At 47.0% G+C, this 13,938-nt stretch overlaps 1 protein-coding gene across 6 annotated transcripts in view; it reads right to left on the reverse strand.

Moving 5' to 3' along the window:
- Nucleotides 1–13,938, reverse strand: part of PRRC2A (proline rich coiled-coil 2A) — a 1,008,219-nt gene that overhangs the window by 117,022 nt on the left and 877,259 nt on the right. For all 6 annotated transcript variants that reach the window (XM_069237153.1, XM_069237152.1, XM_069237151.1 and 3 more), the window contains exon 29: nt 10,704–10,786. In XM_069237153.1, the coding sequence (XP_069093254.1) occupies nt 10,704–10,786 (83 nt within the window). The remainder of the gene's footprint in view (nt 1–10,703; nt 10,787–13,938) is intronic.

Here is a 13,938-nt window from a genome sequence, read left to right on the forward strand (position 1 = left end):
CGGAGCCCCCTGTTCTCCATAGGCGCCTATGTTAGCTGGGCCTTACTTTGACCTCTGCACCTGACCCGCCCTATGTTGCTGGGTGTTTGGGTCTGACTTGAACCTCCAACGGTGGGCTGCCTATGCCCAGGAGACTGAACTTGTAAGTGCTTTACTTACCTGAGAAACTAACCAATACTTACCTCCCCTAGGAACTGTTGATTTTTGCACTGTGTCCACTTTGAAAATAGCTTATTGCCATTTTTGCCAAAACTGTGTACATAACTTGTAAAGAAATGGCTCCCTGTTGCAGTTACCCCCCCACTTTTTGCCTGATACTGATGCTGACTTGACTGAGAAGTGTGCTGGGACCCTGCTAACCAGGCCCCAGCACCAGTGTTCCTTCACCTAAAATGTACCATTGTATCCACAATTGGCACACCCTGGCATTCAGATAAGTCCCTTGTAACTGGTACTTCTAGTACCAAGGGTCCTGATGCCAAGGAAGGTCTCTAAGGGCTGCAGCATGTCTTATGCCACCCTAGAGACCCCTCACTCAGCACAGACACACTGCTTACAAGCCTGTGTGTGCTAGTGAGAACAAAATGAGTAAGTCGACATGGCACTCCCCTCAGGGTGCCATGCCAGCCTCTCACTGCCTATGCAGTATAGGTAAGACACCCCTCTAGCAGGCCTTACAGCCCTAAGGCAGGGTGCACTATACCATAGGTGAGGGTACCAGTGCATGAGCACTGTGCCCCTACAGTGTCTAAACAAAACCTTAGACATTGTAAGTGCAGGGTAGCCATAAGAGTATATGGTCTGGGAGTCTGTTTTACACGAACTCCACAGCACCATAATGGCTACACTGAAAACTGGGAAGTTTGGTATCAAACTTCTCAGCACAATAAATGCACACTGATGCCAGTGTACATTTTAGTGTAAAATACACCACAGAGGGCACCTTAGAGGTGCCCCCTGAAACTTAACCAACTAGCTGTGTAGGCTGACTGGTTCCAGCAGCCTGCCACACTAGAGACATGTTGCTGGCCCCATGGGGAGAGTGCCTTTGTCACTCTGAGGCCAGTAACAAAGCCTGCACTGGGTGGAGATGCTAACACCTCCCCCAGGCAGGAGCTGTGACACCTGGCGGTGAGCCTCAAAGGCTCACCCCTTTGTCACAGCCCAGCAGGGCACTCCAGCTTAGTGGAGTTGCCCGCCCCCTCCGGCCACGGCCCCCACTTTTGGCGGCAAGGCTGGAGGGAACAAAGAAAGCAACAAGGAGGAGTCACTGGCCAGTCAGGACAGCCCCTAAGGTGTCCTGAGCTGAAGTGACTCTAACTTTTAGAAATCCTCCATCTTGCAGATGGAGGATTCCCCAATAGGGTTAGGATTGTGACCCCCTCCCCTTGGGAGGAGGCACAAAGAGGGTGTACCCACCCTCAGGGCTAGTAGCCATTGGCTACTAACCCCCCAGACCTAAACACGCCCTTAAATTTAGTATTTAAGGGCTACCCTGAACCCTAGAAAATTAGATTCCTGCAACTACAAGAAGAAGGACTGCCCAGCTGAAAACCCCTGCAGCGGAAGACCAGAAGACGACAACTGCCTTGGCTCCAGAAACTCACCGGCCTGTCTCCTGCCTTCCAAAGATCCTGCTCCAGCGACGCCTTCCGAAGGGACCAGCGACCTCGACATCCTCTGAGGACTGCCCCTGCTTCGAAAAGACAAGAAACTCCCGAGGACAGCGGACCTGCTCCAAGAAAGGCTGCAACTTTGTTTCCAGCAGCTTTAAAGAACCCTGCAAGCTCCCCGCAAGAAGCGTGAGACTTGCAACACTGCACCCGGCGACCCCGACTCGGCTGGTGGAGACCCGACACCTCAGGAGGGACCCCAGGACTACTCTGATACTGTGAGTACCAAAACCTGTCCCCCCTGAGCCCCCACAGCGCCGCCTGCAGAGGGAATCCCGAGGCTTCCCCTGACCGCGACTCTTTGAATCCAAAGTCCCGACGCCTGGGAGAGACCCTGCACCCGCAGCCCCCAGGACCTGAAGGACCGGACTTTCACTGGAGAAGTGACCCCCAGGAGTCCCTCTCCCTTGCCCAAGTGGAGGTTTCCCCGAGGAACCCCCCCTTGCCTGCCTGCAGCGCTGAAGAGATCCCGAGATCTCTCATAGACTAACATTGCGAACCCGACGCTTGTTTCTACACTGCACCCGGCCGCCCCCGCGCCGCTGAGGGTGAAATTTCTGTGTGGACTTGTGTCCCCCCCGGTGCCCTACAAAACCCCCCTGGTCTGCCCTCCGAAGACGCGGGTACTTACCTGCAAGCAGACCGGAACCGGGGCACCCCCTTCTCTCCATTCTAGCCTATGTGTTTTGGGCACCACTTTGAACTCTGCACCTGACCGGCCCTGAGCTGCTGGTGTGGTGACTTTGGGTTGCTCTGAACCCCCAACGGTGGGCTACCTTGGACCAAGAACTGAACCCTGTAAGTGTCTTACTTACCTGGTAAAACTAACCAAAACTTACCTCCCCTAGGAACTGTGAAAATTGCACTAAGTGTCCACTTTTAAAACAGCTATTTATGAATAACTTGAAAAGTATACATGCAATTTTGATGATTTGAAGTTCCTAAAGTACTTACCTGCAATACCTTTCGAATGAGATATTACACGTAAAATTTGAACCTGTGGTTCTTAAAATAAACTAAGAAAAGATATTTTTCTATACAAAAACCTATTGGCTGGATTTGTCTCTGAGTGTGTGTACTTCATTTATTGTCTATGTGTATGTACAACAAATGCTTAACACTACTCCTTGGATAAGCCTACTGCTCGACCACACTACCACAAAATAGAGCATTAGTATTATCTCTTTTTGCCACTATCTTACCTCTAAGGGGAACCCTTGGACTCTGTGCATGCTATTCCTTACTTTGAAATAGCACATACAGAGCCAACTTCCTACATTGGTGGATCAGCGGTGGGGTACAAGACTTTGCATTTGCTGGACTACTCAGCCAATACCTGATCACACGACAAATTCCAAAATTGTCATTAGAAATTCATTTTTGCAATTTGAAATTTTTCTAAATTCTTAAAAGTCCTGCTAGGGCCTTGTGTGTTAAGTCCCTGTTTAGCATTGTCTTTTAGAGTTTAAAAGTTTGTTAAAGGTTTGAAATTAGATTCTAGAAACAGTTTTAGATTCTTTAAAAAGTCTTCCAACTTTTAGCAAAATAATGTCTGATACAGAGATGAATGTGGTGGAACTCGACACCACACCTTACCTCCATCTTAAGATGAGGGAGCTAAGGTCTCTCTGTAATATAAAGAAAATAACCATTGGCTCCAGACCTACCAAAATTCAGCTCCAGGAGCTGTTGGCAGAGTTTGAAAAAGCCAACCCCTCTGAGGATGACTTCACAGAGGAAGAAATTAGTGACTTGGAGGGCAATTCCCCCCTTCCAGTCCTAAATAGGGAGACCAGGGCCTCTCAAGCCCTGTCTCCAAAAATGATAGTCAGAAATGTTGCTTCCCTCACAGGAGGGTCCAGCATTTCTGAAATCACTGAGGATGCTCTCAGTGAGGATGACCCCCTGTTAGCCAGGATGGTCAAAAGATTGGCTTTGGAAAAGCAGCTCCTAGCCATAGAAAGGGAAAGAAAAGAGATGGGCCTAGGTCCCATCAATGGTGGCAGCAACTTAAATAGGGTCAGAGATTCTCCTGACATCCTAAAAATCCCCAAAGGGATTGTAACAAAATATGAAGATGGTGATGACATCACCAAATGGTTCACAGCTTTTGAGAGGGCTTGTGTAACCAGAAAAGTGAACAGATCTCACTGGGGTGCTCTCCTTTGGGAAATGTTCACTGGAAAGTGTAGGGATAGACTCCTCACACTCTCTGGAAAAGATGCAGAATCTTATGACCTCATGAAGGGTACCCTGATTGAGGGCTTTGGATTCTCCACTGAGGAGTATAGAATTAGGTTCAGGGGGGCTCAAAAATCCTCGAGCCAGACCTGGGTTGATTTTGTAGACTACTCAGTAAAAACACTAGATGGTTGGTTAACTGGAAATGAAGTGTGTGACTATGTTGGGCTTTATAATTTGTTTATGAAAGAACACATTTTAAGTAACTGCTTCAATGAAAAGTTGCATCAGTATCTGGTAGACCTAGGTCCAATTTCTCCCCAAGAATTGGGAAAGAAGGCAGACCACTGGGTCAAGACTAGGGTAACCAAAACTTCCACTGGGGGTGACCAAAAGAAAGGGGTTACAAAAACTCCCCAGGAGAAAGTGGGTAACACTAGAAACCAAGAAAAAGAGTCCTCTGTAGGCCCCCAAAAACCAGAACAGGTGGGTGGGCCCCAGGACACAACCCAAAACAAAGGTGGGTACCAGGGTAAGAACTGGGATGCCACTAAGGCATGGTGCCACAACTGTAAACAGTCTGGGCACCACACCAAGGACACTTCTTGTCCCAAAAACAAACCCCAGAACAAAATTCCTGGGGTAACCAGTGTAGCCATGGGAGATGACTCCTCAGATGAGGAGGTCTTCCTAGCCTTCAACTGGAAACAGGGCCCAACAGGTGAGTTGGAGATTCCAGAGGGAAGCAGACACTTCCACCACCTACTGGTGAATGGAATCCCAACCACTGCCCTGAGAGACACTTGTGCCAGTCACACTATTGTGCATGACAGGCTGGTGCTCTCAAACCAGTACATCCCAGGTGAGACTGCCAGGGTAAGAGTTAGCCTAGACAGGGTCACTAAGAGGCCTGTGGCTTTAGTGCCCATAGAAGTGGGTGGCACTCTTAGCTGGAGAAGGGTAGTAGTCAGTACAGACCTCCCCCTTGATTGTCTCCTTGGAAATGACTACCCAGAGGTTAGTCAGAGCTCAAGAGAGGAACTGGTCCAGTGCCAGTCCTCTCCCAAGGATTCTGGAAGTCCTGCCTCTGCAGTAAATGCAAGCAGGCCCCAGAAGAAGAAGAAAAGAAAACAGAGTAGGAAGGGTGGACAACCTTTAGCCAAGGTTACAGCAAGCCAAGGAGATTCTGCTCCAGTAGGGGAGAACTCCAAAAATGGCCCTGATAAAGTCCAACCTGACCCACAAGAAGTCCTGGCTAGTCAGGCAACTGTTAAACCTGAGTGGGTGGCTCCTCAGCTAACAGAAGAAAGAGTGGAAGAAGGGTGTTTACTACAAGATGTGGTAACCCCCCACTCCAATACAGCAGACAGGCAACCTGAACCCAAAGAAGCCTGTAACTTAGCCCCTTCCCTTTTAGGTGAAGAGCTAAAGGTGTGGTTCTGGGCACTGACAGCTGTCAGTGGCCTCTGCTGGGTGTTAGCCTTTGTGGCTGCACTATCCTTGGCATGGTGGTCAGACCCCATGCCAAATAGCAAGTTAGGCCCCCTGACCCTGTTGGTCATGGTGGGGTTACTCCAGCTCTGGGTAACCTCTTTGGGTAAGCTAGGGATGACCCTGGCTAAGATAAGATTAGCAGAGGTGGATACCTCTAAACCCAAAATAAAAAGAATGGGTGGAGACATTGAAGAAGCAGACAAGAGGCAATTCAGACTAGGTCCTATCACTGTGGAAGTGGGTCAGTTCCCCAAAGGGAATGACCTGAACAGAAGGATGTAAGGCAGAGTAGGCCCTGCAACTAAGCAGCCTATTTCTCCTACTCTTCCTCGCCTGACAGACTAGGAAGACTCTCCCAGCTTGGGCTGAGTCTCCTGGCCTGTGGGCTGGGGGGGGCTTGTGTAAAGAAATGGCTCCCTGTTGCAGTTACCCCCCCACTTTTTGCCTGATACTGATGCTGACTTGACTGAGAAGTGTGCTGGGACCCTGCTAACCAGGCCCCAGCACCAGTGTTCCTTCACCTAAAATGTACCATTGTATCCACAATTGGCACACCCTGGCATTCAGATAAGTCCCTTGTAACTGGTACTTCTAGTACCAAGGGCCCTGATGCCAAGGAAGGTCTCTAAGGGCTGCAGCATGTCTTATGCCACCCTAGAGACCCCTCACTCAGCACAGACACACTGCTTACAAGCCTGTGTGTGCTAGTGAGAACAAAATGAGTAAGTCGACATGGCACTCCCCTCAGGGTGCCATGCCAGCCTCTCACTGCCTATGCAGTATAGGTAAGACACCCCTCTAGCAGGCCTTACAGCCCTAAGGCAGGGTGCACTATACCATAGGTGAGGGTACCAGTGCATGAGCACTGTGCCCCTACAGTGTCTAAACAAAACCTTAGACATTGTAAGTGCAGGGTAGCCATAAGAGTATATGGTCTGGGAGTCTGTCAAACACGAACTCCACAGCACCATAATGGCTACACTGAAAACTGGGAAGTTTGGTATCAAACTTCTCAGCACAATAAATGCACACTGATGCCAGTGTACATTTTAGTGTAAAATACACCACAGAGGGCACCTTAGAGGTGCCCCCTGAAACTTAACCAACTAGCTGTGTAGGCTGACTGGTTCCAGCAGCCTGCCACACTAGAGACATGTTGCTGGCCCCATGGGGAGAGTGCCTTTGTCACTCTGAGGCCAGTAACAAAGCCTGCACTGGGTGGAGATGCTAACACCTCCCCCAGGCAGGAGCTGTGACACCTGGCGGTGAGCCTCAAAGGCTCACCCCTTTGTCACAGCCCAGCAGGGCACTCCAGCTTAGTGGAGTTGCCCGCCCCCTCCGGCCACGGCCCCCACTTTTGGCGGCAAGGCTGGAGGGAACAAAGAAAGCAACAAGGAGGAGTCACTGGCCAGTCAGGACAGCCCCTAAGGTGTCCTGAGCTGAAGTGACTCTAACTTTTAGAAATCCTCCATCTTGCAGATGGAGGATTCCCCCAATAGGGTTAGGATTGTGACCCCCTCCCCTTGGGAGGAGGCACAAAGAGGGTGTACCCACCCTCAGGGCTAGTAGCCATTGGCTACTAACCCCCCAGACCTAAACACGCCCTTAAATTTAGTATTTAAGGGCTACCCTGAACCCTAGAAAATTAGATTCCTGCAACTACAAGAAGAAGGACTGCCCAGCTGAAAACCCCTGCAGCGGATGACCAGAAGACGACAATTGCCTTGGCTCCAGAAACTCACCGGCCTGTCTCCTGCCTTCCAAAGATCCTGCTCCAGCGACGCCTTCCGAAGGGACCAGCGACCTCGACATCCTCTGAGGACTGCCCCTGCTTCGAAAAGACAAGAAACTCCCGAGGACAGCGGACCTGCTCCAAGAAAGGCTGCAACTTTGTTTCCAGCAGCTTTAAAGAACCCTGCAAGCTCCCCGCAAGAAGCGTGAGACTTGCAACACTGCACCCGGCGACCCCGACTCGGCTGGTGGAGACCAGACACCTCAGGAGGGACCCCAGGACTACTCTGATACTGTGAGTACCAAAACCTGTCCCCCCTGAGCCCCCACAGCGCCGCCTGCAGAGGGAATCCCGAGGCTTCCCCTGACCGCGACTCTTTGAATCCAAAGTCCCGACGCCTGGGAGAGACCCTGCACCCGCAGCCCCCAGGACCTGAAGGACCGGACTTTCACTGGAGAAGTGACCCCCAGGAGTCCCTCTCCCTTGCCCAAGTGGAGGTTTCCCCGAGGAACCCCCCCCTTGCCTGCCTGCAGCGCTGAAGAGATCCCGAGATCTCTCATAGACTAACATTGCGAACCCGACGCTTGTTTCTACACTGCACCCGGCCGCCCCCGCGCCGCTGAGGGTGAAATTTCTGTGTGGACTTGTGTCCCCCCCGGTGCCCTACAAAACCCCCCTGGTCTGCCCTCCGAAGACGCGGGTACTTACCTGCAAGCAGACCGGAACCGGGGCACCCCCTTCTCTCCATTCTAGCCTATGTGTTTTGGGCACCACTTTGAACTCTGCACCTGACTGGCCCTGAGCTGCTGGTGTGGTGACTTTGGGGTTGCTCTGAACCCCCAACGGTGGGCTACCTTGGACCAAGAACTGAACCCTGTAAGTGTCTTACTTACCTGGTAAAACTAACCAAAACTTACCTCCCCTAGGAACTGTGAAAATTGCACTAAGTGTCCACTTTTAAAACAGCTATTTATGAATAACTTGAAAAGTATACATGCAATTTTGATGATTTGAAGTTCCTAAAGTACTTACCTGCAATACCTTTCGAATGAGATATTACATGTAAAATTTGAACCTGTGGTTCTTAAAATAAACTAAGAAAAGATATTTTTCTATACAAAAACCTATTGGCTGGATTTGTCTCTGAGTGTGTGTACCTCATTTATTGTCTATGTGTATGTACAACAAATGCTTAACACTACTCCTTGGATAAGCCTACTGCTCGACCACACTACCACAAAATAGAGCATTAGTATTATCTCTTTTTGCCACTATCTTACCTCTAAGGGGAACCCTTGGACTCTGTGCATGCTATTCCTTACTTTGAAATAGCACATACAGAGCCAACTTCCTACATAACTGTTTTAATTCAAAGTTCCATACTTACCTTTGTGAAGTACCTTGCAATTTATGTACTTACCTAAATTCTGAATCTTGTGGTTCTAAAATAAATTAAGAGAAGAATACTTTTCTAAATAAAAACCTATGGGCCTGGAGTAAGTCTGTGTGTGTTCTCATATTGCCTGTGTGTGTACAACAAATGCTTAACACTGCCCTCTGATAACCCTACTGCTCGACCACACTACCACAAAGTAGAGCATTAGTATTATCTATTATTGCCACTATCAGCCTCTAAGGGGAGCCCCTGGATTCTGTGCACACTATATCTCATTTTGATATAGTATATACAGAGCCAGCTTCCTACCTCTATGGTAGGCCCTCTCAGCCCAGAGGGCAGGGTGTAGGTACCTGTGTGTGAGGGCACCCGTGCACCTGCAGAGGTGCCCTCAAAAACTCCAGATCCTTTTTCATGGACTTTGTGAGTGCAGGGACACCATTTTACGCATGTGTAGGAAGTTGGCTCTGTATATACTATTTCAAAGTAAGAAATAGTGTGCACAGAGTCCAAGGGTTACACCTCACTAAGAGGGGATACCTGGACCTGGTATAACATGTAAGTCCCTCAGGTACCCACCACACACCAGGCCAGCTTCCTACAACTGAGCTATTTAGTCATAACATTCCTGACTGTGTACCTGGGTCTTGGAGTAATTCTCCTTCCTCAGGCTGATCATTTTGGTAGTTTTCTACATAATTATCCCTAATGGAGATGGTGAGAGGTACAGCTGTATTTTCCTGTGTCCAGTCTGGTACAGGAGTTGCAGGCAAAGGTACTGTAGCAGATGCCTCTATGTGTCCTGGAGTGAGGGGGACAGGCGCATGTTAATCGGGAAACACTTTTAATAATCATTTAGCATGTGCCTCAAGTCAGCGCTAAGGTATCTCTTCCTGCAGTTTTCTGCTCTTCTTTAGGGTCTTCTTAGGGATAGTGCTCTTTAAGTTGTACCAATGAGATATGGGCTGCTGAAGGGTCACAAATGAATAGACGCTTATTATGTAACTGGAAGTCTCCTTGTCAGGATAACAATCATCATCCTCAGATTCCTGACATTTTACCAGTAACTGACGGTCTGTATGCAGACCCAAAAATCCCTTCATCTGCTGATTCCTCAGTTGCAAGAAGGTGGACCGGAGGCAGTGGGGATACCCTGCTAGGTGACGTGAAATCTGGTCCAAGTTGAGCAGATACATTTTCAGTGAAGAATGTCGCCTTTATGTGTCTCGTCAAAGGGCTCATTGATGAGGTCATCAACAAAGAGATCTTAATAATAGTCACGGTAGCAAACAATGGTCTTGTCGATGGCGACTTGAACACTGCCATCGGAGTGGTCGTCAAAGGAACGGAGATCGATGGGATGGCCATCGTCCTGTCACTCCCCTTGTCGATATGACTGTTCATACAGATGGAGGAGCAGCCGTCGACGAAGTCCTGGTCGATACTGCTGTCCTAGACGATGGGTCCGCTGTCATCAATGAGGCTTTTTTCTGTGGAGTTACAGGCACAGAAGATTAAGTGGATGATTTCTTCTGCCCAGAGCTTGCAGAGAAGTCCTTAGAGACATTGTTCTGATTTTGATTTTTTATACTGTCTTTTAGATTCTTTCATGGATTAGGTACAGCCCTCATTTTTGCGCTTTCACTCTTGGGGAGAGCGACTAGGACCCTCTTCCTCATGTGAACCAGATTGGGATCGGGACTTTTCCTTCTGGAGCCATAAAAGCAATCTTCCCTGTTCTTAAGAGTTTTTGCAAAAAAGTTCTGCAGTGCTTACAATCCTTGGGTACATGGTTAGGATGTAAACAATATAGGCACTCCTTGTGGGGATCCTTAGAACACAGTCTTGCCTTTCCACAGGACCTGCATGTCCTCCTGAAAAGCCTTTTCTTAGATGCCTCTGACATATTAAAGGTAAAACAAAGTTCACCAACAACTGAGCAGGGCTCAGGGAAACTCACTCACATACACAAAGTGCGTTTAGAAATCTGAGGTACGGTGGTTCTGCAGGGGAGAAGTGACCGTGGCTGAAGTTTGGGTCTATTAAAACAATGTGAATTGGCTAACTGCTTATTTTAAATACCATGGGCTCCTACCATGACAACGGGGAAGATTCAACCATGTGAATCTATGAAAGATTCAGTATTGGAGAATCAAGCATGTCAATCTAGAAAAGTAAGCTGAAGAACTCTCTAGACAGCACTACTTACTGCATATTCATCTCTCACCTGCCAGCAGTTGGGGCTTGCCCACCTGGTCCTGATAAGTTCTTGCTGTAGTCTTGAAATGGTTTCATTTCCACTGGATGAAGCTGTGGGGAAAAAAAGATATAACGTCTAAACAGAGAAAGGAAACCCAACATCAGTGGCTTTCAAGAGATGGCTATGACCCATGTAAAATAAGAATAGCTTACTGCTTCTCAGTTACCCATGGTAACAATCACGCATTCTAAACAAGTTATATCACAGAAAGGTAAGTAACTAGGGTTCTACATCATACCCTGTATACAGAATCATGCTCGCAGCATGTTAACTAGGGTTCTACATCATACCTTGGATACAGAATCATGCTCACTCACCCCTAGATACAGAACACCACACCACCTACCAAAAGAATCAGCAAAAGATAGTAAGAAAGGTACAAGGTACATACTAGGTTCTCTTCAATGCGAGAAATACTTAATTGACAATCCCTTAGGTAGAGAGGAACCTTCTTTGAATGTTGGGGTCTTTGTAATTCATTGGATCCCTCTCCTCGTTCTTTTTTTTTTTTGTAGAAACATTCTCATTGCAGTTCTGACATTTTGCTACTCTGTTCAAGTTTCAAATTCTATGGGCACTGGTTTTTACAGCATTCGTGAACACTTGATAACTTTAAAAGGTTTACTGAATTTAGAAACTTTCCCATCCCTTCTGGGAGACTTAATTTTTACCCAATCTCCAATATGTATCACTGTCCTCCTAACTGCTTTTCTCAAATCATACCATTTTTTCCATTTCTCCATTCTCTCCTTTTCCTTTTCTTCCAAGCCTTCTATTCTGCCAACACTGTCATCTACACTTCTCCTTTTCACAGCCACTCACATGGGAATCACTTCAGTAGTAGCAACCCTTCCTTTGAACAGCCAAAACGTATTCACTCCTGTGTGGGTTAAATCGATTTTCACGCACCTTCTTTCTGTTCGCCATTTCCCAATCCAAACCAGACACCAGAGCTTGTTGTAAGTCCCTTTCAAAACCTTCACAAATCCCTGAACAACTCCATTGCTCTCAGGGTGATAAAACGTTGCTCTTTCATGTTTTATACCTTGAGTCTTCAAAAATTCCTCTACCACCCTAGAGGTAAGCTGTACCCCATTGTCTGCAAGCAATGTCATATGACAATTCTCGGTTCTAAGGAATTCACGACTTTAGTTTCAGGCCATCGCAAGTACATGTCTAGACATACAAATACGTAACGATCCTGAGATCTCTTTCTGACAAGACCCAAAATGTCTATGGCGACAACCGACCATGGACCACTGGCTTGCTGCCTCAGTACTATTGGTTGAGTCCTACATTTCCAAACTCTGTCTCTGCATGTATATTCTACATAATTTCTAACCTCTCTTTCAATGTTCACGTCCATTGCAGGCCACCAATATGCTCCTCTCATTCTTCCCTTTGTTTTTGAAATTCCCATGTGACTCACATGGGCATTATTTATTAAACTCTCTCTTAGCTTGCACGGGGGAATCAGCTTGCTGCACCGCATCAATAATCCACTCACCACAACTAACTCATCTCTAACTTGCCAATATCCTTTTATTTGTTCTTCGCAATCCTTCTTTCCACTCCAACCCTCATTAAACACTGTACAAACTTTTTGTAAAATAGTGTCATTTCTCAAATTCTCTCTCCATTCCCTCACAGATATTAATCCTTCTGTAATCACACATACTTTGATTTCATCAAATTCTTCTCCAGCAAACCATTTACCATCTTCCTTATTTTCACTTTCAGCATCACCTAGTCTGGATACACAGTCAGCAATATTATTATTGACACCCGGTAAACAGGAAACTGTGAAGTCAAATTCTTGCAATGCTACCACCCATTTTCATATACTGTGATACACAAAGTCTATACCCTTTTTCATAAATATTTCCTTGAGAGGTTTATGATCAGTTTGAATCTCAAATTTCCTTCCCCACAAAAATTCTCAGTTTGCGTACCGCCCTGTGGTGAATCCTAGTTTGTTTTAATGGGATAACAGGAGTTAGCTTAGCCTTTCGAGCATGCCTGATTCCTGTGTAAATGATTTTCTTCAATTACACTATTCAGCAGACATCCTGTCTGGGGTTAGCAAAAATTAAAGACATGAATACGCCCCGTATCCCCACTCCGGCAAGGTTTAAAGATTGGCAATATTTCCTTAATATCACAAGGGAAAGACTAGATGCAATGGTTAGGGCTGGTACCTATAATGCTTCACTTTCTAGTCCCGGCGGGTGGTTAATATGGCCAAATGACACTAATGAGTGTCGAGCAAGTTTTTTGAACTCTTCAGGGTTTTTTTCAATTAACAGGCCAGACGCTCGCTTTGTATCGGGTCAATATACAGGTATAATTACTACATACAGTGTGGGTAAACTGTGCCAACAATGGGTACAGACTAACACGTTCGCTGCAGTTAAGAAACATCTGAACACTCTTTCGGAGGATGTAGACTTGCAGGATTTTTTGCTAGGTCCTAGGAAACAGCGCTCAAAAAGGTTCTTATATGCTATGTATAATGAGATCTGTAAACTCTCACAGATAGACGCTGTTGCGCGTTTAAGGCAATTGGATAAGGAAAACTTAGAGAAGGCTTTAGCAGTTGTCAACGGCATGAACACTCTGTCCAACAGGATTTATTCACTATCAAACAGTGTCGTCTGCTATTGATATCACTCAGACAGACTTGTCCCAGTTATATCATGGACAAACACAGCTACATTCCATCATGCAGTTGGGTTGGACTTTACAGACGCTAAAAAATGGCTGTATTCCATGGAAGTATATTAACAGGAGTGAATTATTCACTGCTTTTAAGCTTTCCGTGGAACAACAATGGCTAAAAGGGAAGCTAGTTTCTAACTTCTGTTAGACAAGTTGCCCTTCACGGTAGCCGAGAGTCCTTCAACTATTTGGCTCTTGCATGGCATAATTAATTTACCCATTTCGACCTTTCGTTTCTCAAGCTGCCTGAAACATCTTGCAGTGGGAAGGTACGAGCAACTAGGCGATAGCTATATTAAGGAAGAGCTGCCCTTTGGTTATAAATGTATGAACGGCGAAACAGAGGTCTTTCTTAGCGGAAGCGAATGTTTGTCATTCAATGATATGTAAGCAGGTGTCCCTTCACGGCCTTTGCAATGCAGGGGGTCTCAAACTTGGCCTGTTTTCTGAAGGGTACTCCCTCCCCTTTGGTTCGACCGGTATT

The sequence above is a fragment of the Pleurodeles waltl genome, chromosome 6, assembly GCF_031143425.1.
Source record: "Pleurodeles waltl isolate 20211129_DDA chromosome 6, aPleWal1.hap1.20221129, whole genome shotgun sequence".
Lineage (NCBI taxonomy): Eukaryota > Metazoa > Chordata > Amphibia > Caudata > Salamandridae > Pleurodeles > Pleurodeles waltl.